The 26375-nt window shown below is 31.8% G+C and overlaps 1 protein-coding gene across 1 annotated transcript; it reads left to right on the top strand.

The window, feature by feature from the left end:
* Positions 1–169: 169 nt before the first annotated feature.
* LOC129222016 (splicing factor U2af 38 kDa subunit-like) lies at positions 170–26045 on the top strand. Its single transcript, XM_054856432.1, has 8 exons — positions 170–280; positions 6001–6088; positions 6195–6270; positions 12603–12682; positions 12764–12835; positions 15471–15604; positions 25196–25291; positions 25723–26045. The coding sequence occupies exons 1-8, from the start codon at positions 237–239 to the stop codon at positions 25841–25843; spliced, it is 711 nt and encodes a 236-aa protein (XP_054712407.1). The 5' UTR covers positions 170–236; the 3' UTR covers positions 25844–26045.
* Positions 26046–26375: the final 330 nt, after the last annotated feature.

The following is a 26375-nucleotide window of genomic DNA, read 5'->3' as shown; positions in this document are numbered from 1 at the left end:
CTTAGAACAACTACAAAAGAAGAATTCGGTGATAAGCAATTGAAAAAAATATATAAATCATGGATGAAAAGAATTATTTTCCTAATGACACTCTTCTATGCATGCGAAAACAGAAAAGTATATTATAAGATCGTAGCCTACGAGGATGCAACGCTTACAGGATGGAGAGGGAAGAATACTCCTCAACACTTTTTTATAATAAAAAGTAGCAGTTGCAGTAGAAATTGAGCATCGTTATGGCGGAATACCTAGCTTCGATTTTTGGAACTGAAAAAGACAAGTAAGTAGCAGCAATAGATATTATTAAGACTTGATTACTTTTGTCATTTGCCTTCAATGCGCCAATATGTTTCGGCAATAGTTTTGAACAGTTGTTGTTGTAAAAATTCTGATTCATAAGTTTAAAATTTTATGCGTCATGAATTTTCGGCTCCTGTTTCATGAAGATTTTTTGCTTGCCGTCATTGATATGATTAGTATTTTAGTTGCAAATTAACGCGCTAAATATTTTACTGTCGTTAAACATGTCCTTTTATTTTTCTTAAACTGAGGATGAAATTTTATCTTGCCTATTCAATAACTATTCACTGCGATTTGATTTCTTATGATATACATTTTTCATCTGATAATAAAGCATATTCTCAAGCTTGCATTTCACAAACCTTAACTCATATATAATTTTTAAAAGTGTTATCAGTTACTTCAAACAGTGTGGTACATTGACATTGTTTTCCCCTCATATTCATTGTTTTTCCATTTTAAATGATAATTTTAAGAACGCTAAAAAATTGAAAAACAAGTTTTTGCATTTCATTTAAAACGGTATGTAAATTTATTGTTAATTTGGCAATTGGTACTTTCACTGTTAGGGGAGGGGTGTGCCCTGAGTATAGTAAGCAGCATAGATAAGTCAACTAGCCCTAGTTTGGGCTTGAACTGCGAAAATTGCACCATTGAAATTTTAAGGGGTATTTCTTTTTTGGGATCTTCAAGGTCAGTCTGACCAAAACATTGCTTATCCACCCCACACACCATTTCACTTCAAATACCTGCGGCTAATGGAAATGTGTGGGATGTGCATGTAGGGCACATCCCAGAAGGCCGGCATGAATGACAAGTCCTTCAGTTAGGGGAATCAGTCTACACCCCTATTAAAAGTGCAATGCGATTTTTGTGAAGCAGTAGTTATAAATGGGAGTAAAATTGGCCTTCTTAGATCCTGTGCCGCAGGCTAATTCAGTTTGCAGGCCACTTTTGGCCCGCATACCATAGATTGTGCATCTCTGATATAGAACATTGTAACATTTCACATTAACTTACCACCCCTAAGCCAAGCCTACGGCAGAACTGGGCAATTCCATGTTAAGGTCAACCAGATGATCCAATTTTCAAAATTAAAATTTCTAAACAAATGAGATGTCATTTTAAAGGTAAAAAGTTGTATATTTTGAAATGCCTGTCTAAAATTTGATCATTTCAAGTATAAATAAATTACAGGAGGTTAAACTAAAGTCCACATCTAAGGGTGCCCATATAGGGGGGCAAGAGGGGGCTCGAGCCCCCCTTGAAACTTCCTTGCTTTTAGTACTTTTTTCTTTGCAAAAATATAAAAATATTTCTTCTCCAGCCATTAATGAATAAATAATTAAAAATGTCAAGTTTTAATGACTTTAATCTGTCCCGAAATCTGCCTCCATGGGGAAAATATCCTGCTAAAGTATGGTTAAAATTTCTGAGCCCCCCCCCCCCCTTACAATTTTGCATATGGGCGCCCATGTCCACATCTTGAGTATTTTCAAACCATATTTGGCGACTCTCATAGAAATTTTGTTTTTTCCAAAAAGTAATTACTAATATTATGAATTGAGATGAATAACCATTTACAGATACAATGTCTTGCTGGTGATGTTGCAAAAATGTCAAAATATAATTCATTTTGATTTGTAAAAGAATTCCTCTGGGGTACATTAAGTGTTTTACGTCCAACACCAAAATGTGCAGTTAATTATGCTGAGCCAATAATTGTAAAGCTACATACATGTATAAATAAGAATTTCAATCTCTTTGATGTAACCTATTTTCATTTTGTAACAAGTGAATATTTTTTACTAAAATCTTGGTGTTGGACGTAAAAAAATTTTACGTGCAACATTATTTACGTCCAACACTGTTACATTCCTTTAAACATCATATGTTTTCAACTGTGTTTCTCCTTTTTTTGTCTTTAATTTCAAAGGTAAAGTGAAACATGCATAAAAAACAACTTAGTGAATTTATTGTATATATACATTTAGGGTTGATAGGTGTAAGTAGGACCCCTTTTGGGAAAAGGTGTGTTTAATGAACGTAATACAGTTGATTAAGATCAATTTTGGCAAATTTGCCAAAACTATCAGTGGAAAAAGAAATTTGAAACACTAAATGACTGAGTCTATTTAAAGTTGGCTAAGGAAGAACCATTATCAACATTAAACCCATATAAATCTTGAAAAAGGTTTTCTTTCAGGTAAGTTTCACAAATAACTAGTCACCAACTTTTGTAGCCAAACTATCAATTCCTACTAAGTCATCATAGTTGTCTTGTATTTCACTAATACAAATATTTCATCCAAGTTGCTTTTGATTTTCAAATTCTCACTGACTGGAGGAACCACTTACCCCATAGTGTGGAGACCTCTTATAACGAAATTTTACGAGGTAAGTGGGGCCAGGGTTGATAAAAAAACGGTTTTTTTTTGTTTAAACCAGGTTTTTTTGGTTTAAACCAGGTTTTTTTTTGGTTTAAATTAGAGACGTACCGAGTAGCACTTTGGCCGAGTACCGAGTACTCGGCCTTTCAATATTCGGCCGAGTTACCAAGTACCAATTATGTTTTAAGAAGAACCACCGACACACATGTGATGAACTTTGAACTTATTGGAATATAGTATAGACCTCCTTGTCCATATATGACGTTGTTATATTTCCTTTTATTTTTTAAGCAAAGGTATTTTTATATTTTTTATAACTAATTTTTGTTTGTAGCGAAAATCCATTTTTAATATAAAAACTCCATATTTTGTATACTTACCTTGTTTGCATAATTTTTAATAAATAAGTTTTATTAACTTTGGGGACATTAAAATAAAGATTTATTCTATTGAAGCATTACAAACTTCATTATTCTCATAATTTAAATCTGACTTATAAATTTTAATTGTAAATGATTGCAGAATATAATGCTTGCTCTTTTTTTATAAATTTTAGGGACAATTTTTACCTTGGACAATATTCAATTTTTTGCAAATACTCGGTATTGGCCGAGTATCTGATCAGAATTTGGCGGAGTACCGAGTACTCGGCAAATTGGTCGAGTACCGAGTAGTTACCGAGTACTCGGTACGTCTCTAGTTTAAATACTATTTGCGAGAAAAACAATTAATTTTCGGAAGGTAATTAAGGTTCCATGTAATTAACAGTTATTCAATAGCCACATTATACCTAATTTCTTGATTAATTAAAGAGATAAGAACAAAATCTTGTAACTAAATTAAATAATTAAAATAGCTTTCTGCTTCCAATGAACAAAAGGGGGGGGGGGACTAAGAATTATCTGCATCCAATAGTCATAAAGCAGCATAGGTGTATAGCCAATCAAAATCTTTTGAGCACACAGAATTCAAAAAAAAAAAAAAAAACACCAATGGAGAGTAGTTTATATGTGAAGATTTATATATTTCTCAATCAATTTTTACACATACATTTGCATTTTGTTCTGGGAATTTAAAAATTTATCTTTTAATCTTCCTACATTATAATATAAGGAACTATTATGTACCATAATATGAAGTAGAAACTTTTTTTTTAAATTTGATTCAAAAAATATTATTTGTGTTCTCCTACAGAACAAATCTTAATTTTTAGGTGCAAACAATTAAGTTAGACTGTTGATTACCTTACAAGTCAAAGCTAAAATTCCAGGAAAGTGCAAATAAATGGGCAAAAATGTCACACCCCTGCAACAGGAGTGAGCAATATAATGGATTGCATCTACAATAAAAGATTCAATCCTTAGTAAATCTTAACTAATCATGCAAATTAAGCATAATGATGGAAGTTGACTGAAATCTGCTTTATGGCACATATATGAAATAAAAAATATATTAATATTTTTTTTCGATTAAAGCTTGTATACATTTTGAAGAAGCAACTTTGCAATTTTAGTATATCTCTGTAACTTAGCTAGGAACTTAGCATAAATTTAATTTTACATTTTTCAATATGTGTGGGAAAATCAATGTAAACCTGTAAAATGTTTTTTTTTTTTTTTGGCTTTAAAAAAAAACATTTTTTAAAAAAAAGTATGGTTTTTTTTTCAAAAACCAATTGGTTTAAACCAACGTGGTTTAAACCCAACAACCCTGATGGGGCCCCTCCTCTAAAACAGTTTTTAATAATATTTTATTCAAAAATTCTGATTGCAGTATGCACTTTAAGTTAAACTGTACTTGAATGTTTAATGATCATAAAAAAATAAATGCTAACCAGGAAACACTTCTTTGAAAAATGCTGCTTAAACTCGCACAAAAATATTTTTCAGATTTTTTTTTCTTCTTTTTGGACTAAGTTCTCTGACCTAGAAAAAAAAATTCCATGTAACCCTAATATATGCAAAACTAATCACTAATGAACCATGACATGTTCAATGTAAAAATGTATAAAAACCATATGGATATATCAGTTTTTGGGGGTTACCCACTTACCCCAGTGTCCTACTTCCCCCAATCAACTTCTACTTGGTAAATTTTGTTTCAGTATATGTGACCTATAATTTACATATTTATAACTGTAATTATTGTTATGTATTTACATTTAAGAGCAGTAGTTTACATCCAATATGAACAATTAACATCCGACACCGAAAATTTATGTCCGACACCAAGCTAAAAATATTTTTTAAATTTTATTCTTTATAATATCATTTGAAAACTGAAATATGCTGTTTTTAAAATTAAAATGTGAGCCAATTCACAGACTTTTAATAATTTTTAAGTGAGCCATCAACTTTACTATTCGTGCGTTTACGTCCGGCACCAACTCTTTAAATTTTTTTAATATATGCTTTAGGAATCGATTTTGAAAAACTAACATGATTTTTTTTTTCAGTGGGATGTAGTAAGTATCTTGTAAATAAATTTGATCATTTTGGAACAGTTTATACTGAACTTATATAACTGAGAAATTTTTTTTCATTTTTCATCTCCGATACCATGGAATTGCCCAATTGCATGCAATATACCACATAGCCCTGTTATCATATTCTGAGATTGCAGTTTCATTCTTGACTGAACACCTGAGTCGGAAGTAACGAAAAACTGTGCTTAAGGCAGATGTCATCTCCTTTCAACAAACTGGTAGATGAAGTGAATTTATCTCGCCAGCTAGTGTCCGCAACATAGTACGATTTGACTGGTGAATTGAAGGCTGAGCTTGGGTATTTAGCAATAAGAATATACTGGTGAGATAAATTTATGTCTACCAATCTGTTGGCACTCTCAGCTTCAATTAGATGGCATCTGCCTTCAGCTCAATTATCTGCTATTCCTGACTGAGAAGTTCTAATTAGAAATCTGCAGTCTCAGTATGTGATAACCGGTCTATCTGGTATATTGCATGTAGTTCTGCCTTAGAGGCTTACAAGTGGTAACTTTACTGTTAAATACCCAAGCTTAGCCTTTAATTCAAGAGTCGAACCGCACCAAGCTGCAAACCATCACTGATGAGATGAATTCAGTTTATCTAGCAGTTAGTTGGCACTCTTAGTTTTGATGAGATATGCCTCCAGCTCGGTTATTCACTATTCCTGACTGAGGAGTTCTAATAAGAACGAAACTGCAGTCGAAAGATGTGATAACCAGGCTGTCTGGTATATTGCATTGTAACATTTGTCCAGTTTCAACTTTTTGGAATGTTAAAAATTTATCAATTTGAAACATTGGATTTATATTTATTTTTTTGCAGGGTAAATTGCTCCTTTTACTTTAAAATTGGAGCATGCCGTCATGGTGATAGATGTTCTAGAATTCACAACAAACCTACATTTAGTCAGGTACAAATGAAATTTATTTCACAGTTTATTGCTTCGTAGTTATATTATTATACTAAGAGTTTGATAAAATAAAATGTATTTATTCATATATGTATTTTTTTTATAGACTGTCTTGCTGCAAAACTTGTATCATAATCCTCAAAACTCGGCACAGTCTGCTGATGGCTCTCATTGCAAATTTTGTAAGTTTGTAAAATGCCCATCTGTATTTTTAAAAGCAGTTTGCATTTTTTCCAAGTGTTATTTTAAAGAAAGCAACTTTGACTTAACTCAAATCTCGGGTGCTTCATTTCCTGATGAGCTCAGCAGCAGAAACACTGCGACATGGAAACGTTGTTGCAGACAATGAAGCCCTGTTGCAGAGTTTTGGTCTGCACTAAAAAATATATAAAAAAATTAAATAATTAAGCATCCGCTCCCTTTAGACATTTGTTTCGTTGGTGTACACGAACTTATACTGGCCTCTTTTATCCTCCACCCCTCCCCCCCCCCCATGAGACTGCGAAAAAGAAATTGTTTGAAAGGGTATTTATCAGGCGTATGCCAAAGGACATCGAGCAGAGTTTGCTGAAAATAATAGGAGCACTACACTCATTAATACTTTTGAAGCAGGGCTTTTCTAGATTGTCCCTAAAACTAAGTTTTTTTTTATTTTAAATTAATTTTAAGCTTTTATAAGTTTAATTTTCAGATTTTGGCCTGTTTTATTCTAAGTGCCTTGAAAGTAGGCAGAATTTATTTCTACTGTGGTCAAACACAGCGTCTGATACCCTCATTTTTTTACACTTTAAGCCCAGATTTTTTTTTTTTTTTAAATTTCTCTATTACTTTTTTTTTGTTGTTTTACAATAAGGGTCTCTCTTTTCTTTTTCATTCATTTCATGCCATCTCTTCTAATGTAATGGGTAATTAGGGGTCTGGCCAGAGCAAATTTGGGTCCGTTAACGGACCGTTCACAAAAATCCGATCAACCAAAACGGACCTTTCACAAAAATCCAAAAATCCGATCAACCAAAACGGATCCTTCACAAAATTCTGGTAAACAAAAACAGATCTTTCACAAATTGTTTATTGAAAGAGCAAATCTCAAATTAAAATAATACAGCATATTTAAAGTTAAATTAGAGGAATAAACTTATACAAAATCAGCTAATTTTGCAAAAGGAAAAAAAAATCAGCACTCTTGTGATGCTCCTGCAAGCCATAAATAATTACTACTGCCAAATAAATATAATGCCTGTTGTTGATTTCTTTGAAAGAAATTAACAGCATAAAGTCAGTTTGGTTTATAATTTTGCCTGTTTGTTTTATGCAGCGGTGTTGTTGTAAACTTCTTTGGAGGTGTTGTTGTAAACTTCTTTGGAAAAGCGTCAACATTCTCTGAATAGGCGTAGTAAGCACTTTTCTCCCCACTCATGATTTAATCATCAATAATATACAGCGAAATGAATTTAGAACTACATAGGATAGTATGAGTGGGGCGGATGTGATCGCTTCAGATAGGGTTACAAAATTTAAACTTATCGCCACTTTGTGTCTGGTTTTGCGATGTGAAACTGTTATTTTGGGAGAAAGTTATATGGGTTTGGTTTTTCGATACTAAAAAGGATAATTAACTTTAAATAAACTTTTATTTACCGTTATTTTTTTCTATAGATGTCTACATTTTGAAAAACGCAATGTTTTACATCCGATATGAGAATCATATTTTATTCTTTTTTTCAAGCTAACTTCGCTTTATTAGGATGCAAATAAATGAAAAGTCTCTTTATTTTTGTAACAAAGCTTATTTCAAGTTTTTAAAGGGGAATTCCATTTTCTTTTATGAGTCAATAATTAAAATGCTGAATCGATGGTTTATTTTTTATTTTATTTATTTATTTTTGCTTCAACTGTGTCCAGATATTAATGATATGTTTATCATAGGACTCTAAAATGCAATTCAAAAGTAATTTTATCAAAAATATTTATTTTACAAGCCGTTTTTTATACTTTTGATTCCTTTACTTTGAGGATTGCAATCTCTTTGCATCCGCTGTGGAAATCTGATTTTTCGAATTTTCGATGTTTAGTACGCTTAGTTAAGAGGTAAACAAATAAAATATTTTTTTATTTTTGTGAAAATCACGGAGTTTATAAGGTTTGAACGAAACTCTGTGCTCTTAAACAGTGTCTTGGGTTAAAAAGTTAAATGCTGAACCCCTGCCTAATTTTTTTTTCTTAGTTATTTTAAATACTATACAAAAAACATTTCTAGTATAATTTAACATGATGTAGAATGGTAGATAAATATTGATACTTGAGGGGTGCCCATCTCCCAGGGAGCGATGCCTCCCCCCTCTCTTCAAATACTAGAAAAACATTCAAGAATGATATTCTCAACAGAAAAGAGAGAAAACACTCAACTTTAAGTGTCAATGATGCAGGAAAATTTTTTTTTTAATTATTTGATTTTTCACAAAAATAATTGATTTTGCACAAAATTCTTCACAAAAGATGGACCCTGTGAAAAATTCTGGACAGACCTCTGATAATGCAATTTTTGAAAATAAGGGGAAACTTCGGTAGTCGAACTTAACGTAAGCCAAAATGAATATTTATTCTCATCTAACTTAATAGAGAATTAATGTTATTTATTTTCGATAAGCCAAATTTCGTTGAGTCTATTTTTATTCATGACTGTCGTTATAGTTTCCTTGCCAATGTAGCCCCTTTTTTGGTCAAAAATATAGTTTCCAAATTACCGTTGAATTAAATCAAGTTTCTAGTTCTTTTCTTAACTTTATAATTTCCTCAGTGTGTGATGGTAACATTGCTTGAATTCAGCAGTGCATGAACCCATTAAACGTTCATTATACATAGTACTCCTTAAGTGTGTTTTTAGCCTTCTCAAAGTCGAGAAAGATATCTCGCTTGTGCAATTAGTTGTAGAAAAATGCACAATTAAAAAAAAAAATTTAACCACAGGGTTTTGTTTTTTAACTTATTAGAACTGAAATTATTTTTACCCTTTGTTTAGAATTATTTTACGTATAAAATACATAATATCATAATCAATTGAAAAAAGAATGCAACAGCTATGAGAGGGGTCTGGACCCCCTGGACCCTTCCCTTGTGTGCACCACTGAATGATACATATCATTAATATAATGCTATAAAATAACATTTCTTTTTTATTTTATAATTATAAGCAGTAACTCAATAAATACCTAAAGTACGTAAATGTTTATATAAAATGCATATGTTTACATGATGAAAGAAGCATTAATTTTAAGTCTATATTGTAACAATAATAGAAGAAAATAAAGTGATTTGAGGATGCAGTTACAATACCCGTCAATAATAAAATCACTGGATTATAAAATCGGCTGCTTTTTAAAATCAAGTCTGGAAGAACAGAATTATTGCAATATCAAAGCATGTTAAAATCATCTGTTAATAAAATCATGACCGCTGTTTTATGAAATCAGACTTTGGGACATAACACACAAAAAATTGATAAAGAAGCAACAAGAAGTGAAGGAATCTGTCTCGAGATAGGAGGCAAACTCAGTGCCAAATTTGTCCTCTTTAATAGAGGTGAGAAAAGCGTTTGATACTATTGTACAATGCGATAGTCTTCTTGATAAGAAGACTATCGCATTGAAATCTTTATAGCGAAGAGGGAAATATAATGTTGATAGTTACAAAACATTTTGTCAAATTTCAAATGAGGCAGTGAAAAGCAAAGGGGTAATTGCCGAAATTAATAATTCCAAGGTAACCTGTGCAAATCATAAGAGAACCTATTATTTGTTTTGGGACAAGAGAAAGTACAATTAGTCTTGGTGGGTGCTGCTATACAGCATGATTTAGAAGGAAAGAAATCAATGGAAACCTACCTAGGATCTGAACTTTAAACTTGTTTTATTCAAAACTTAAATGTCTTCTTACATCCCTTCGTTTCTCACAGTCTCAAATGATATTAAATCCTTACTTTCCAATTACGTTAATCAAACAACAATATGTTAATATTTTAAAGGCCTTGTTATTTATTTAAATTTTTAAACCCTTTCATTTTTTTAAATATAGGTATGCCATTTTTTAAAATCAGCTGCTATATAAAATCAAATGTCCTCAGATCGAATGTGATTTTAGTAAGCGGCAAGCACTGTACTATTTATAGATTGAAAATATCAGATATTTTTAATATTCTATAAAATATCATGATAATTTTGAACCTTAGTTTCAATAGAATTTTCTGTATGCATACAGAGAAATTACTTGAAATTTTTCAAATTAGCAAAAAATAAGCTTTCATCTGATTTTCTTGAACAAGTAGGTACTCATTTTTAATCATAAGTAGACAAAAACTTCAAGTTAACTATTCAATGGTTTAATTATCCGGATGTATTAAATGAGCAAGTAATTTCTTTCTATTCTTTTAAATTGAATGAAGAAAAATAAATGATTAGGTTACAATACTTGAAATTTTGTTATAACAGTAAAAAAAAAAAAAAAAAAAACATTCTATAACATCTCTTTCTTTATAGCTTTTTCTTTTAATTACTTGTTTGTTTAATATTTGTCAAGTTCATTCTTTTCCACAGCTAATCTACACTATTTATTATTTTTTTAATATACAAACAAGACATTTTTATTGCACTAAGAAAGGAAATAACCTGAGTGGTGTCCGAACGCACAAAGTGAATCTCAGACAAGTCTCAAAGCAAGAGGTTTTACCCCTCGGCCACGCTGACCGGTTTTCGTTTCGCTAATAAGAATTTACCTGCTCTGAGCAGATTCTGATATCTACGCATGCGCTTTGAATTCTGTTGAAACTATAGTGTAAGGTTCCTCCAAAAATTAGAGTTTTTAAAATAATGGTACTACACACTTCATAATTTCTATAATGTAAGGGGTGGTAGTTGTCCTAAAATTTTCAATATTTGTTCCCTACTTTCGCAGAAAAATAAAATTCAACCTAAGAATTAAACTTTTAATGGTGATATGCCTATAATTTTAGGATAAAATAAGCTTTGTAGACCCTAAGAAATTTTCTCTAAAAAAGAAACAGAAAAACCTATGCTGCTGCTGCTTTTTTTTCTGGAAAAGGGGAGAGGGGCATGGGTGCAAGAGTGTTTTAAAAATATGCTTTAATATTACTGGACCGTTTCATAACCACGAATTTGCATCGACATTCTCTCGATTTTCCGCCATTGGCTTGTTTTGTTTGCAACATGCTTTTTGAGGAGTGGCTTTTAGACTGGTGCCGTTTGACTTTTTTTAGGTATAGCTCTGTTATTTCTAACTCACTGCATTGCAGACCGCGGAGTTGCTCGCTATTCGTCCTGAATTTTCGAAAAAATCACCTCTAATTGAAAATTTAGCCTTTTTTCTTGCTATTTTCAATCATCCCTTTTTTTTTTTTTTGCAAACTTTACACGCATAAAGAAGAATTATGTGCGCTCTTAAAATTTCTTAGAGTTGAATCTGAATCACCGATTGAGAGTGATTTCTGACAAGATGAAATTTTTACGCCACAGCAAAGGGCGTCCACATACTAGAAAATATATCCATGCTGAAGTATTGAAATGCTATTTTGGCTATTTTTGAGTGAGTTAGAGTTAGTAGGAAATCAGGGGTCTTTCTCAAAACATTTTCGAAATTGAAGTCTTGAAACTTTAGGTTGCCGTTTGCGATGTGGTGAGGTGAGTTGCTCTTTCAATAGAAAAATAAATCTTAAATAATCTTACACTGTCTTTAGTAAACACAATGAGATGAGGGGGGGGAGGTATTCCGCCGCCCAACCCGAAATATTTCCGTTTTTGAAATTTTTAAAGCTCTGTTTTGGGCTAACTTTGGATGACTTAAGGGGGAAGAGTGTAGGAAGCTTCTTTCAAAAAGTTTCCGAAATTAAAGTATTAAAACTTTTAGGTGGTCCTAAGTCATGTTTATAGGTAAAGGGGGAACTATTCCTAGAAAAAAAATTTAGAAACTGCTCAGGGGTGCCCACCTAGGGGGGGGGGGGTCATGGTGCAGGCTGTGCCATTGAAATTTTTAGGGGAGTGTTTTGAGGAATATATTTCTCATTTGGGGGAGTCTGCAATATTGAGGGGATGTACCTTTGCCCTTAGGGAGGCATGCATTCCTGAAATGCAATACATAATGATTAAAGTTGAATAAGATATTTCCTCACTTTTTCAGCAAGATCATTATTGATGAACAAGTAAGAAAAATTGCATAGCTCCTTTTGACAATCAAGTGCTACACTCATAAAAGTCAGTTGGCTTAAAACTGTGAAAGAAGTGGTAGAAAAAATAATCCTGTGAGGTATCCTGAGATTATGCTTAAAAATGTTTCGAGTTTCTGATAATTCCACATTGTCTTCAGAAAATTTTTCTTGAAACCACTATCATCCCTGTAAATAGTACAAGATTGTATTGGGAAATCATATTATATGACAATCAATGTAGTTTTATATGTTTGCATTATCAGTTGAAAAATGTTATTAATGGTTTATAAATTTCCACAGTGACCAATTTGACTGAAGAAGAAGTTCAAGAACATTTTGATAATTTTTTTGAAGATGTGTTTGTGGAATTGGAAGATAAGGTAACATTTTTGTTGTTGATTTCAAGTTAATTCCTGTTATGCAGTTTATCTTGGTTTTAATTGATGCTGAAATACTTCTAGTATGGAGAGATAGAAGAAATGAATGTTTGTGATAATCTTGGGGATCACCTTGTTGGCAATGTTTATGTTAAGGTAAGTTGTTACCCCCCAGAATCTTTTGTATTACACTAACAATAATTTTAATTTTCAACTATGAAGACTATTATTTGTGTAGTCATAATTAATAGTTTGTCTGTAGTATTATGTTTCAAATTCAATAAAATAGCACGTGATGTACTTAAAGAGAAATATAATTAAAAATGCTTGTTTTTAATGCTTAAAATTCCCATGGTGAGGCCTCTGAAAGTTATTGATTGTGTTCATCATCATAGCTATTCTTTTCAGTTTAGGTTTTCAATATTTAATTCATCTGTACTAATTATTTTTTAACTTGATTAGAGACTGGTCAAAGATTCTTAACTACTGGCCTGTCATATTTGAAATGGTCAAACATGGGGAAAAAGAATGCTTATAATCCAGGTATAAAAGATGTTATTTTTCATTCTCTTCAATGAAAGTGGTCTTTGAATGGCTTTTTAGTGTATTTTAAAGATCAAGATTTTTTCCAGTACATTAATCTCATTCAATTTAAGAGTTTATTTTAATATTTGATACTTTTTAAACAAATTGTACGTTGCATGTATTATCTTGTCAATGGTTGTGTGTGTATTAAAAAAGCTAGGCGTTCAAATTTAATCATTATTCCTGATCACTACCTGTGCATAAGATAAAAATTGTAATTGTTTTTCGGCTAACTTTAAAAGTATATAATAGGGCTTTTTCAGTGATGCATTTGATTGGCATTGAAAATAGGATATTTTATGTTAAAATTAAATCTTTGTCAATTTCTTGTGAGTTTTATTTCCATGAAATTGTAAATAATGTATGATTAGTGTTTTTTTTTAAACAAAATTAATGGGGCCGAGGAGACATAAAGGAAAATGTAATGCTGCATAACATAGAAAAATCCTATGTCCCACTTTTCTTCAAAATACCTAGCTAAATGACAGGTTTCTGTATAATAATGCTAAACCAGAAGTAGATGCAAATTATAATTTGGCAATTAGTACAGTATAACCTCTATTTAACGATTGTTAAGGAACAGTAAAAAGTTATCGTTAAATCAAGGAACATAGATGTTCAATGCAGTCAAATCTGGACCAGTAAAATGTATCCTTGAATTGATTTAATTGTTATATCTGGTATCGTTTAATCAAAGTTATGCTGTAATTATAACTATAGAAGTTCAAAACCCACATACTTCCCAATACTTTTCTTGGTTCATAAACATTGACTGGCATGAGTCGACTTCCCAAGAACTTTTTTTTTTAAATTTTAGGCAGTTGAAAATGTTTATTAAATAAAATTTTATGCTGTTCTCATTAATATTTTGAAGCCAAAAATTAAATGAAAGTGTTCTTGAACAATTAAGGCACTTGTTTATAAATTAATTTTTATAATGGTGTATGTTACACTGATCTTTTACATATATCTGTAAAAAGCATGCATGCTAATTATATTTGAATTTCTAAATCTTAAATTAAGCCTTATTATACATAAAAAATGTTACGTCTTCTTATTTTTATTTATTTATACATCAATTCTTTCATAATGCCTCGAACTTCTTGAAGACTTCTTGTTTTGTATCAAGGGTAAAATCTTCACCAAGTCCAAAAAATTGGATGTTGCTGATTTCATAATGAATTGAGCTTCCATAAAATAAAGCACTTGTGCTGAAATGTAAAGAAATATAAGTAATGATAATGAAACTTAGAAACAAATAAGTTATCTTCAAACAAGTTACCTTTCCGCTGTTGTCAATATTCATATTGATTAAACAATGCAAGGCATTTTCAGATCTCTTGCTGTGCATGCATATTTTAGTCCAGATTGAACCTTTATTGCTATCTTTTGTATCGTCATCTTTTGAGTACCAGTTGCATAAACTTTGACAAACTTGTGCTCATTGTCTTGAATTTCTCATTTTATGCTACTTGATCTTAATCAAAAATAATAATTACAATTTTGTGTCTAAAAATAAGTATCTCTACATAAACATGTATATTTCATACATGTGTCCTTGAAAATGTACTTTGCCCCTTAAAAAGTTCTTGAATTATGTTTCACCTTATGAACTCGAAAATATTATTTAAAAACCATTTGATACATTTTCATGTCATTAGAAATTTGTTTTCTTTTTTTCTGATTAAAACCAAACTAATAAGCAATGTTAACAAAAACAATCCCCGCCTAATGATACTAATCTTTGCTCATGTTAGTGTCAGGTCCGGATCTATAAATTTTGGACCCCCTGAGAAAAAATCAGCAGTCCCCTAACTGCTTACTGGATTTCTATACCACTGAAAGGCACGTGCCCCTTTAATAAAGTGACCTCCACTCCCACTCGAAATCTGCCATTACTTAGATCTGGGCCTGCTTAGTGTAATTGTAATATCCATAAATTGATGGGCTATCTACACACAAGTAAATTTTTGAAAGAAGAAAAAGAGTTTTAAAAAAATAAATGGAAAGGGTAACACTCAATAATTACTGGCTGACCTTTTGCTGGTCTACCACTAACATTAACTGCAAAGAGAGCATCGTTGTTGCCATTTTTGAGGGGGGTAGGAGCTTTTAATCTCAATATTATTGTCAAATGCTAAAGTTCTAATGCATTAGTGATCTAATGTAAAATTTTGTTACTTTACCTTTTTTTTTCTAACTGCAGTTTAGAAGAGAGGAGGATGCTGAGAAAGCTGTTGAAGATTTAAATAAGAGATGGTTTGCTGGAAGACCAATCTATGCAGAGCTCTCACCTGTAACTGATTTTCGTGAAGCATGTTGCAGACAGTATGAAATGGGGTTAGTATTTCTATTAATTAATTTTTTTAAAACATGTCAGGAATTATTGTGTGTGTACTGTACTGTATTGTACTCAGAGATGTAACTTTACCTCAGGCTGTTTGTGAATTCTTGGATTTACTAACAGACAACTCCCACTATTCCAAAATTTAAAAGAAAATTAAGTTGCAAAATAAATAAAAATATGCATATTTATTTATATCTAAATTTCTTAATGCGATAACAAATTTTTTCATGACAAATAAGCAAAACTGATATTCAAACCACAGAAAACAGAAGGTTTTTTTAATCCTGGTTGAGTTTTTCCAGAAGAAACCTAGTCTTCCACGACAGTGAAAGAAACTGGACAATTCGTATGCTGTTGAAAAGTGCTTGCAAAAAAAGTTCATTTTTAAATGCTTATAAAAGTTTTAAAATCTTGAAAATTTTTGAAAGATTTCTTAGTGCTTGAAAAATTTTAAAAATCATTAGATTATGTTCAAAACTCTTCAAAAATATTTCATCTGCAATTTGTTTTATATGGAGCGTTGCCAAAAATTGCTTTATGTGTTTGCGAAATCCTTTTGCATCTTGTAAATATTTTGATATTTTCCAACAATGCAAGTTGTTTTGACATATGCTACCTCTAGTTAGCTTAATTTAAGGTTTATTTCAAAGACATTTATTTTTGGAACTATAGTTTGGCTACATTGAACTTGAACATCACAGAAAATTGCCTTTCGTTTTTGAGAATTCAATGTTTTTTGCAACTTGTAAACATTTTAATATTTTAGTCTATCAGATGTTATTTTCACACTTGCTTGATTAGAGTAGCATATTTTGTTTAATTTTAGTAAATAATTAATAAATACATTTTTTAGGAAACTTGCTAGCATTGAATGTGCTTATCAAAAATTCGCTTCCCGTGTTAAAGATTTCAATATTTTAATATTTTTGGCACTTGAAAGTTAATTTGATGGCTCATGGTTGATTGTGTTCCGGTATTTTTCGTTATGCTTCTGTCTCCTCACCTACTATTTTTTCCTTACTCTAAATTTTATGTCGATAATTATTAATATTTGTCATATAGCATATAGACCTGTTAAGTTGGCATTCTTGAGTTATTTTGCTTTATTAAATTCTTTTATTTGCCATTTTTATAATTTTAATGTCTTCATTTTGGGAAATGCGATCACTTTGCATTCAAAATGACTATTATTTTTCTCTATTTTTAAATGCTTAAGCAAATAAATGAATTTAATTTCTATTTTTATTAAAGTCGTAATTCCAGAGACATTCTGTGTTCTTTATGAAATTCAAAATGAATTGCTGTTTTAATATTAATTTAGCTTCAACTACATTGATAGTTATTAACATGAGTAGAAAAATAGAAAAATTTGTCACTAGTCCAATTGGACCAGTAGCTACTAAATTTCACATTTAGTGGTCTATTATCATGTCCTGGTTTTAAGCAATAAAAAATTAAAGAAAAAGTAACATGATATGTGGAGTCAATTAACAGTTTCCAACGGACAAAAAATAAAAAAAGAAAAGAAAGAAGCTGTAAAAACATTGTTATAGTGCTGTAGAAATTTCTAAACCTATCTTTTCTTGCAAAACCTAAAAACTTTAAATGTAAGTACAATCTTCCAACAGACTTGAACAATTAAAGTGCTTGCAATTTTTGAAAGGAAAACCCGAGTAAAACTTAACTGGTCCATGGACCATTAAAATTTATATTCTGCTGGTCAAATTAATATTTTTGTGATTCTGGATCAGTATACCACTGATAGTTTTCAGCCCTGGTTATTAATGATATGTTTATTGTAAAGCTTTAAATGGAGTTCTACAGTTATATTACTTAAATTCTATTATATACCGTTTTTATACTTTTAACCCTTTCAGTTTGAAAATCGTGATCCCTTTGCATCCTCTATGAGAATCTTAATTTCGGTATTTTTGATGTTTACCAATGCATTGTCGAGAGGCAAACAAACAAAATTTCTTTTTATTTAATTAAATCTTTAAAGTGAAAATTTTTAAATGTCAGAAAGTGAAATGCTGAATCACTGGCTGAGTTTTATTTTTGGTTCAATTTTTTAACCCATTAATTGCCAAGTCTCACATTTTGGGAACCTTTGATTAAGATTTTTTCCTTATCAAGTAATTAAGATATCATTTTGAAATTATTTTAAAGAGAATGATAGATTACCTAACTTTCTTGGTAATTTTTTTCAAAATTACTAAGGATGGAATGTAATTTTTTTAAATAAAAAAACTTCAATTTCACAAAAATTTCTCGTTTTTGCAATTACATGGAAAAAAAAGTTCCCTAAAAATTATTAATACGAATGCAGAAAGTTAGAAACGTAGAATATGGAACTCAATAGAGCTTTTTTCCAATCACAATAAACAGAGGTCAAGAAAAATACAGGGATGAGATTTTTCCGGCTTTTTCTGTTGGCTTTTTAAACCTTTCCTCCTGTTCCTCCTTATTTTGCCTCTTCCAAGCCTTATTTTTCTCAAAAATCGGAAAAAAATACAATTTTTTAAAATTTTTGGTCCCCGATTTCTTATTCTTACTATATTTCCCTCTGGAATCTTCATCCTCCATGATATCTGCCAAAAACTATGTTTTGGAATCATGCCAACGACGTGAACACGTGCTGCGCCGAAAATTGCTTGCCTCGTTATAGATTTCAATCTTTTTGCATCCTGCAAGTACTTCAATTATTTTTAATGTTGGGTTGTTTTTTACTGTATGCTACCTTATATCTTCTTATTTTATTCATCATTTCAATAATATTTTATTACTTTATTTTAGAAAAAATGCAAAAGTTAAACAAAAAATTTGACTTAGCACCCACAGTCTCGAATTTTATTGAAACTTGGCATAGTTGCTTTTTTGTGTATTTAAAAAAGTGTAAAAAATATTTCTGGTGAATCTCAAATGGTTTAGGCTTTACAGCTTATTAAAAGTTTTGAGATTTCATGATTAAATGAGGTAGCTGCAAGTTGTTCTTTTGATTCCGAAATCATATTAGGAAGTTTTAAAAACAAATTTTGGGTTCCAATGCAAGGAAAAAGATAACCAATCGTTTATAAATAAATATATTTATTTATTTTCTATTATTATGAAAAGTATGTTCTACCACATAAAGAAATATTAGATTTTTCATGTTGTAAATTTTTACTTTGAAAACAGACTTAATTTTAAAATTTATGCTCTCACTTGTTGAACACTATAAACTCAAATGTCTTTAATGAAAAAAATGTATTTTTCTCTAAAAAATATGAAAAGTTGACACTATTGTGTGATGCTGCCAAGATTGACCTCTGACTCCCCCAACCCTCTATTCAAGGACTCAGGGGTTAGAAATTGTTGCCTCTTTTTCAAAATTTAGATTCATTTAGGAATAAATACTGTTGCAAGAAATGGTACAATGTAGCAAATTGTACAAAATTATTGCTTACACTTAATTTAATACATATTACCTTTAAAACTGGTAAATTAGCCATTTTTTGTTTAATTTTTGAATATCATGGCTTCCAGGTTCTATTATGGTGCAGTTTTGGATATCATCTCTTTCACGAAATTTTTTCGGATATCGTCCTTTTTACGAATTTTTTTTGGATTTCCTCCTTTTTGCTCTTTGACCACTCTCATCCCTGAAAATAATTTAAAGGAGTTTTATAGGAGTTTATTTACTGAAGTCCCAAAATGGGAGACTAGGTGAGTTCTGATTAGCAGCGCTAGTCATGGCTAGTACAAATGGTCTTCACCCATTTTGCATGAATGAACTCTCATCTCTTTATTTTTTCCTGTTCAAGCCACAGCCCCCTTTGTATTTTCTCATTGTAAACACTCTTTTGTTGTTCAAGGTCAAGAGCAGGTGCTTTTATCAAAACAAGTGACATTCCATTCTTTTAGAAGAAAGTTCTGAAAGAATAGGGCTTCCAATCCTCCCTAAGGAAGTTAATGCATCCCTCTTAATTTCTGCAGAGCACGGACGGAGTCCCCTAAAATGCGATCAAAGATCGCTTTAAAATTATCCCCCTCCCCCTAAAAATATCCGTAGCTGAGTCAGCGCCATGGGCCCCTCCCCCGGGTGGGCCTCCCTGAAATAAATACAATAAAGTAGATCAGGGGCTTTCAGTAAGGGGGTTTGATTTCAATAGGAAATTTTACTGATATCAGGGTGCAAGACCTTCCGTCTCAGGACGGATTTCCGTCTTGGACAATTTTTCCACTCTGGAGGTTGGGACGGAAAGAAATTCGGTGGCTTTCCTTCAGTTTTTACTAAGAAAAGAAAAATTGAATGTTTGAAAAATATGCTTAAATTACTGGACCTTTCCGTAAACATAGACATTCTCTCGATTTTCGGTCATGGGCTTGTTTTGTTTCCAACGTGCTTTTGGAGGAGTGACTTTTAGACTTGTGCTATTTCACTTTTTTTTTTTGTAGCTCTGTTGTTTCCAACTCACTGAATTGCAGATTGCGGAATTACTCGCTATTCTCGCTAATTTTTCGAATTGATCGCCGCATAAATGAAAATTATGTGTGTTCTTAAATTGTCTTAGAGTTGAATCTGAATGACTGGTTGAATGTGATTGCTGACGGGATGAAATGTTTACACCACATCAAAGAACATCCACATACCAGGCAAAACGGGAACTATCAGGGAGTTAGAAGATTTTAATTAGAAAGGGAATTCTGGATAGAATCGGAGGCAAATTTCAAGCTGGTTTGAAACGGCGATGGACAACTGTTCTTGCATCTTTGACATGTTTCTGGTAAAATACTAAGTTCCAATGAATTTCAATCTTACACTCGCTAGAATGGAAATGGGGGGGGGGAGAAAGGAAACGAAAAAAATAACCGCAGCACAAGTTTGCAAGAAAACACTGCTCTTGCAAAGAGGGTAAGTCCGCAAATTAACCCACAATACTGAAGTCTTAACACATTTATATTTTTCAGAACTACTACCTAACATTACTGAATAGATTCAGTTTTAAAGACTAATTTCGTGTTTAGTTAAATTAGTGTTTAATTCAGGATTCGGTGGGTTGTGAGTTACGTTAGGTAGGCCCCGACTTCAATAGGTTATTGAAAATTAAGAGATCGTATATAATTAGTTAGGTATTTAAAATAATTCATTGTATAGTAATTAAAATCAGTGTTTATTTTATAATTGGGTGTTTAGTTTAGTTGATTTTTGTATTGGAATTGTAAAATAAATTTCATTTCTAGTTTTGAGTAGGAAATAGTAAGTGTAATCGGTTATTTTTTACTCTTTAGTTCCTTGGTGTTTTTTAAGGCGTTTTTTTAATTTAAAAGTACTTTATTTTACTTGTGCTAAACAGATGGACAGCATGCATCATGCATCAGAAGCAAGATAAAAGCAAGCAACGGAAGAATTTCTTAAACACTGAATTCGGGATTAAATCAATAGCAAGAAATGGGAACTTGTGAGCCACAAAAATTTATCTCAATCAATATGAGACACAAAAAATGAGAACCATGATTTTTACATTTTTGCTGGATGCAGCAAAGAGCTGAATATAGCATATTTTGTTATCCCCTCTCTCATTTGTTAGAAATTTTGAAATAAAGGGTCTTTCATCTAGGGCGGGTAGATGTTGGTGGCTACGTTGTTTTGGTGACGTCTGTCTTATCTGCTGTTTATTACTCAGTCACTGATGCCAAATCACCAAATCTGTTCTTAGGCCGGATGTGGTGCGTGGACCATAGGTTGGAGATCTCGTTCATTTTAGACAATGATCAAACAATCACCCCTCCCCCCCCCCCAAGGTATTTTTTCATTTCCCAGTAAGAGTAGATAAGACAGTACTTGGTTTACTGCTGCCCCATGTGTACCGTCGTACCGTCTCTTTAAATTCTGTTGCTCTGTCTACTTTACACAAATGCCGACTTGAGAAAAATTGTACTTTAAGCCGAATAATATATTTCAGGGCTGCGGAGTCAAGCTGATTTTGGAATAAAGGAGTCAGAGTCGAAGGCTCCGCAGCCCTGGTATATCTTACGTTCATTCTATAACTCTTCATTTTTTTTTACATTCATTTTATAACTTTTTTTTTGTTGTTGTTCCAAAAGTTGATTACAAACTAAAATATACCATTCATGCATTTTTGCCGACTGATCTGTTGAAAACACCGACTCAAAAAAATCTGGGGGGGGGTTCACACCCCACGTGCCCCCCTCTCGCCACGTCCCTGGTGCCAGTTCATTAATCACCCATACCCATCCCCCACCTTTCTTTCATTTCTGGTTTGTTCGCGTTATCGGTAGACTTTCCTATCAGAACTGATGTATGTTGCAAAAGTGAAAATCTTATGTCCCAAGCGATTTTATTTCTGAAATAAAAAGGTTTACAATCTGCAAAAAACTAATGGCTTGGAGCCCCAAACGCTTTTACCCCTAACATCATCCAACAGCGTCTAAAATTGCGTTTTTGGAACTTAAATTCGAAATATTTCCGAAGGAGAGTTCTTGAACTCCATCCCTGAACTCCATCTCTTTGGTAATGCATTCAAAAGCGTATATATATTATGAAAGATGGAGTACTTTCGTTTTCAAAGCTTTAATTTCAAAATCTTCAAAGCTTCAACTTCGGGGATAGCCAGCGCCCTCCCTCCTCTTTCGATAATATTTTCCGAGATTGCCCAATATTGTGATTTTGGGACTGTCAGTTCGAAAAAAATTATGTAAGAGAGCCCCTGAACCCCTCCTTTCCTTGAACTTTACCAAAATGGCCTTTCATTACGTTTTTTGGACTTCAATTTAAAAAAATTTAAAATAAAAAAAAATGGGGGGAGAGCCCTCAGTCTCTCTGTTATTGGTGGTTTTTATGTTTTTGGAACTACGATATCAAAACGCTTAAATATTACAATTTAAACTAGGTCCATGTTGTTAGAATAGTCAAAAGCGAAAAATTAACAGTAAACACATTCCAAAACTACCATAGTCAAAATTTATAACATTTATGCACATAAATTTTTCCTTAAGCAAGCATGGGGGGGGGTGCTTCAAAATATTTTACGTCTTGAACACATCACCAAACTTGCACCCATGAAAAATATAGAAATAATGTATTTTAGTGTATTACAAGACGATGACTGCAGTTATTTGTGAACTGCCAGATTCTGTTCGGATAGTTGAGAGGAAAAAAATAATCGAAATTGCTTAGATCACAGATAATGCGATAACTGTCTCAATTTGTATTTTTACAATTTATTGTAATTTGTTGGGTAAAATCGGTGAAGCTTCACTGCTAATTCCTCAACTTGAAACATGCAGGTCATTAATCTCTGAAACCATTATGATGATGTAAATCATTTCATCAAACATGTTGTGAAGCAACCGAAATGTAGGCTAAAAAACCCTCGCCTATGATAAAACTAATACACTTAGGCAGCCCAAACAAACCTTAGTTCCGTTTTATATGAGTCTAGTGCTGTGGGTCATTGTCATTTATTTATCGTTACTGGATCCTCAACAAGGTTACTTGAAGAGACTTACTACTTCTCTTTTTGTATATGGAAAACCTAAGGCTTTTTGCTAAAAGGTATTAAATTATGTGATCAAAGTTCTATTTTGTAAACAAATGTATAAGAAAAGAAGTGAAAACCAGGCCTGGATCAGAGTACCCGCGAGGGGGGGGGGCACGTCCCTAAAGGGCCCAACGGGCCAAGAACTTGGGAGAAAAAATGAAAATGGCCAGCACTAAGACTTATTAACATTGCAAATATACACAGCAGGCCTCTTTAGCTAGCTTCCACATATTTTGTTGCAGGGGAGCACAAAATTTATAGATCCGGGCCTCATGAAAACTTATAAGTTCGATATTTCAAAGTTTGAATATTTTAAATATATACTTAAATTACTAATAACTAACTTTTCTAATTACATAAAGATCATTTTAGTGTTTTCTAACTGGATATAGTCAGATATTGTTCAAGTATCAAAATAGTGGCAGGGATTTGTATGTTACCCCCCATTAAACGCCGAGTTGCCATTTTGGGACCATACCATATCCTAACCTAATAAATATTTTTGCAAAATTTCAGCTACATATGATTAGAGATGTGTATTGAACCTCAAAATATATGAAAACTTTAATTTTTTTAATGTGGTTCATATAGTGGCATTGAATGAGTTAAGTTTTTAAATAATGTATACGAAACATTCTAGTTGGTATTCGGTATTAATTAATAAATATGTTTTCTTCGAATCAGTCCCTATTGTATTGATTAAGAGTGTATGTATTACATGTAGTTGAATATTTTTTAATATTTCCAAGTGCAATTTGTGAGAGACAGTCACCATTACCCTTGATCATGTGCTACCACAGTTTAGATTTTTTTTTAATAACTAAAAAATCAATTATTTTTTTCTTTGTATATATACTTATTCATTTTGTAAACATGATATTAATCATTATTATCATATTATTGGTTATAACTATTGTTTTTGGAAAAATATTAAATTTAAACGAATGTGCACTTAATATTTTAACTTTATTTTTGTAGTTGAATTTTTATTTTATAACCTTGATTTTCTGTACGTCATTACCTTGATATTGGCGAAAAAAATTACAAAGATAAATAACAAACAATATTGTATTTCCGTCTACACCGGAAACACATTATTGTTCGTTATACTTTTACCTCCCCACCATTAAATTTTTTTTCATTACCCAAATTTTCAATGATGATGTTAGTAGTTATTTACATTATTCATTGCATAGTCCTGTTAAATACGATTCTAAAATTATTTTGTTTACTGTTTTTACATGTTTGATTCTTTCATTTGAATTCTTATTCTATCTGATAGAGAATCAAATGTTTCTCATTTTTGTTGCTTATTACCCTTTATAAAGAAACAAATCAATAAAATTTCTTTTTATTTTTATTACAATCATCAACTGAAAATTTTCATGCTGAATTCCATGCTCTTCAATTATGTCAGTAATTATTAAGAATGTATCGTTCCCCAAAATATTTGGTTTGTTATCGTACAAGTAATGATTATTGGTTTTAAACCACCTTTTCTTCTGAGGAGTTCCCTTTTTCCATCTATAGCACTGATAATGAATAAAATTTCTGTATTTGGTTCCATGTATGCTTAAGTTTGATAACTACAACATATGTGTATGGTTACCAAAAGAAAACATTGTGTAGAAATAATGCAAGTATCCATTTAAAGGATGTCGAAATTGAAGGAATTTCTTTCACGTCAATTGTGAATTGTAATTGCAATGATTTGAGAGAAGAATAGTTTAAATGTGAATAAAGAGTTTTTAAGTGCCAAATTTGTTGCCTAGGACTTGCAATCTGAGTGAAAATTAAAATTTTGGTCGCAAAATATGCTTAGTGACTTTATTTTTAACACTGCTTGTAACGCAATAGATCCGAAAATAGATTTATGGACATTTTCATTTAGCCTGTAAGCAACCAGCAGGCACCCCCCTCTGCTGAAAATATCTGCATGTGTGTGAGGGGGTGCTCCCCCCCCCTACACACATGCAGATATTTTCAGCTTTATTTATATGGATAAGTTTCCTTTTAATAATGATTATTTTTTTATTTTAGTGAGTGTACAAGGAGTGGCTTTTGCAATTTTATGCATTTGAAACCCATATCCAGAGAATTGCGTCGAGAATTGTATGGAAGACATCGTCGCCGAAGGTTTGTATTTTTATTTTGTTGATTCTATGTTTGACTTTTTATACCTGTTATCTTGCAAATCTGTTCAAATAGACCCCACTGGGATAAAAGTGTTTTAATTATAATATTCTATACCAAGAATAACAAAAGGAAATTTGCTTCTTGTAAGTTAAAAAGTTTTATATTTCACTAGCTGCATTGCATCGTCTACCTCAAACATAAAAGTGTCCAGTGACACATGTTCAGCAATCAGACAAAGAAAAGTGTACAATATTCCGTCAATGCGTAAAAAAGAGCAATTTTCTGACTCAAAATTTTCATTTAGACCTCTTAGGATTTGGCAATGAAATGTGGCATTGAAAGTATTACTTCACTTTCTGTATTACTTAAGTAATTATCACCATTTATTTTAAGTAAGTGTATGCATGTGTGAAAACGGACTTATCTTCCAGGTCACGCTCAAGATCTCGATCTAAGAGCCGAGAGCGTAAACCTCGATCTCGCAGTCGTGAAAGAAGACGAAGGTCAAGGAGTCGAGAAAGAGATAGAAGAGAGAGAGAAGGAAGATTTTGACATTTTAAAAAGATTTGCTTAAGAAACATTCACAAATTGTCTAACCATCTCAAACTATGTGTCATGAAAAATTTCTTAATTTTTAAGAAAAGTGGTAAAAAAGAAAAACAATTATGTATGTTTCCATAGAGAATGTAGCCATTATGTTTGTTCATCTTTACTTTATCACTTTATGTCATCAATAAAACATTTCATGGAGCCATGTAATGTCTTTCCTTTCTTTTCGCAAAACGTGTCTCAAATTTATATTCCAAATGTTGGTGGAATTTAAATTTTAGTTTTAAATTAATAAATAAAAATAGGTCTTTTTGCTTTTTTGATAAAAGCATTTTAGTTCAGTTTTCTTTAGGAGGACCAATACTGAGCTGTTTTTGTAAGTAATGCACTAAAGATTCAAGAAGAGCTTTAAAACTTCTTTATTTTTACTAACTCTTTTAAGTTAATGATACTCACACTTTTCTTTCACGTAGAAATGAAATATACATTGTTTAATTTGCTTTCTAATTCTGGCTACATAACTAGACAAGTATAT

Source organism: Uloborus diversus, chromosome 5 (assembly GCF_026930045.1).
Source record: "Uloborus diversus isolate 005 chromosome 5, Udiv.v.3.1, whole genome shotgun sequence".
NCBI classification, from domain to species: domain Eukaryota; kingdom Metazoa; phylum Arthropoda; class Arachnida; order Araneae; family Uloboridae; genus Uloborus; species Uloborus diversus.
Note: the sequence above shows the minus strand (reverse complement) of the source record. Positions and strands in the feature narration are given on the sequence as shown.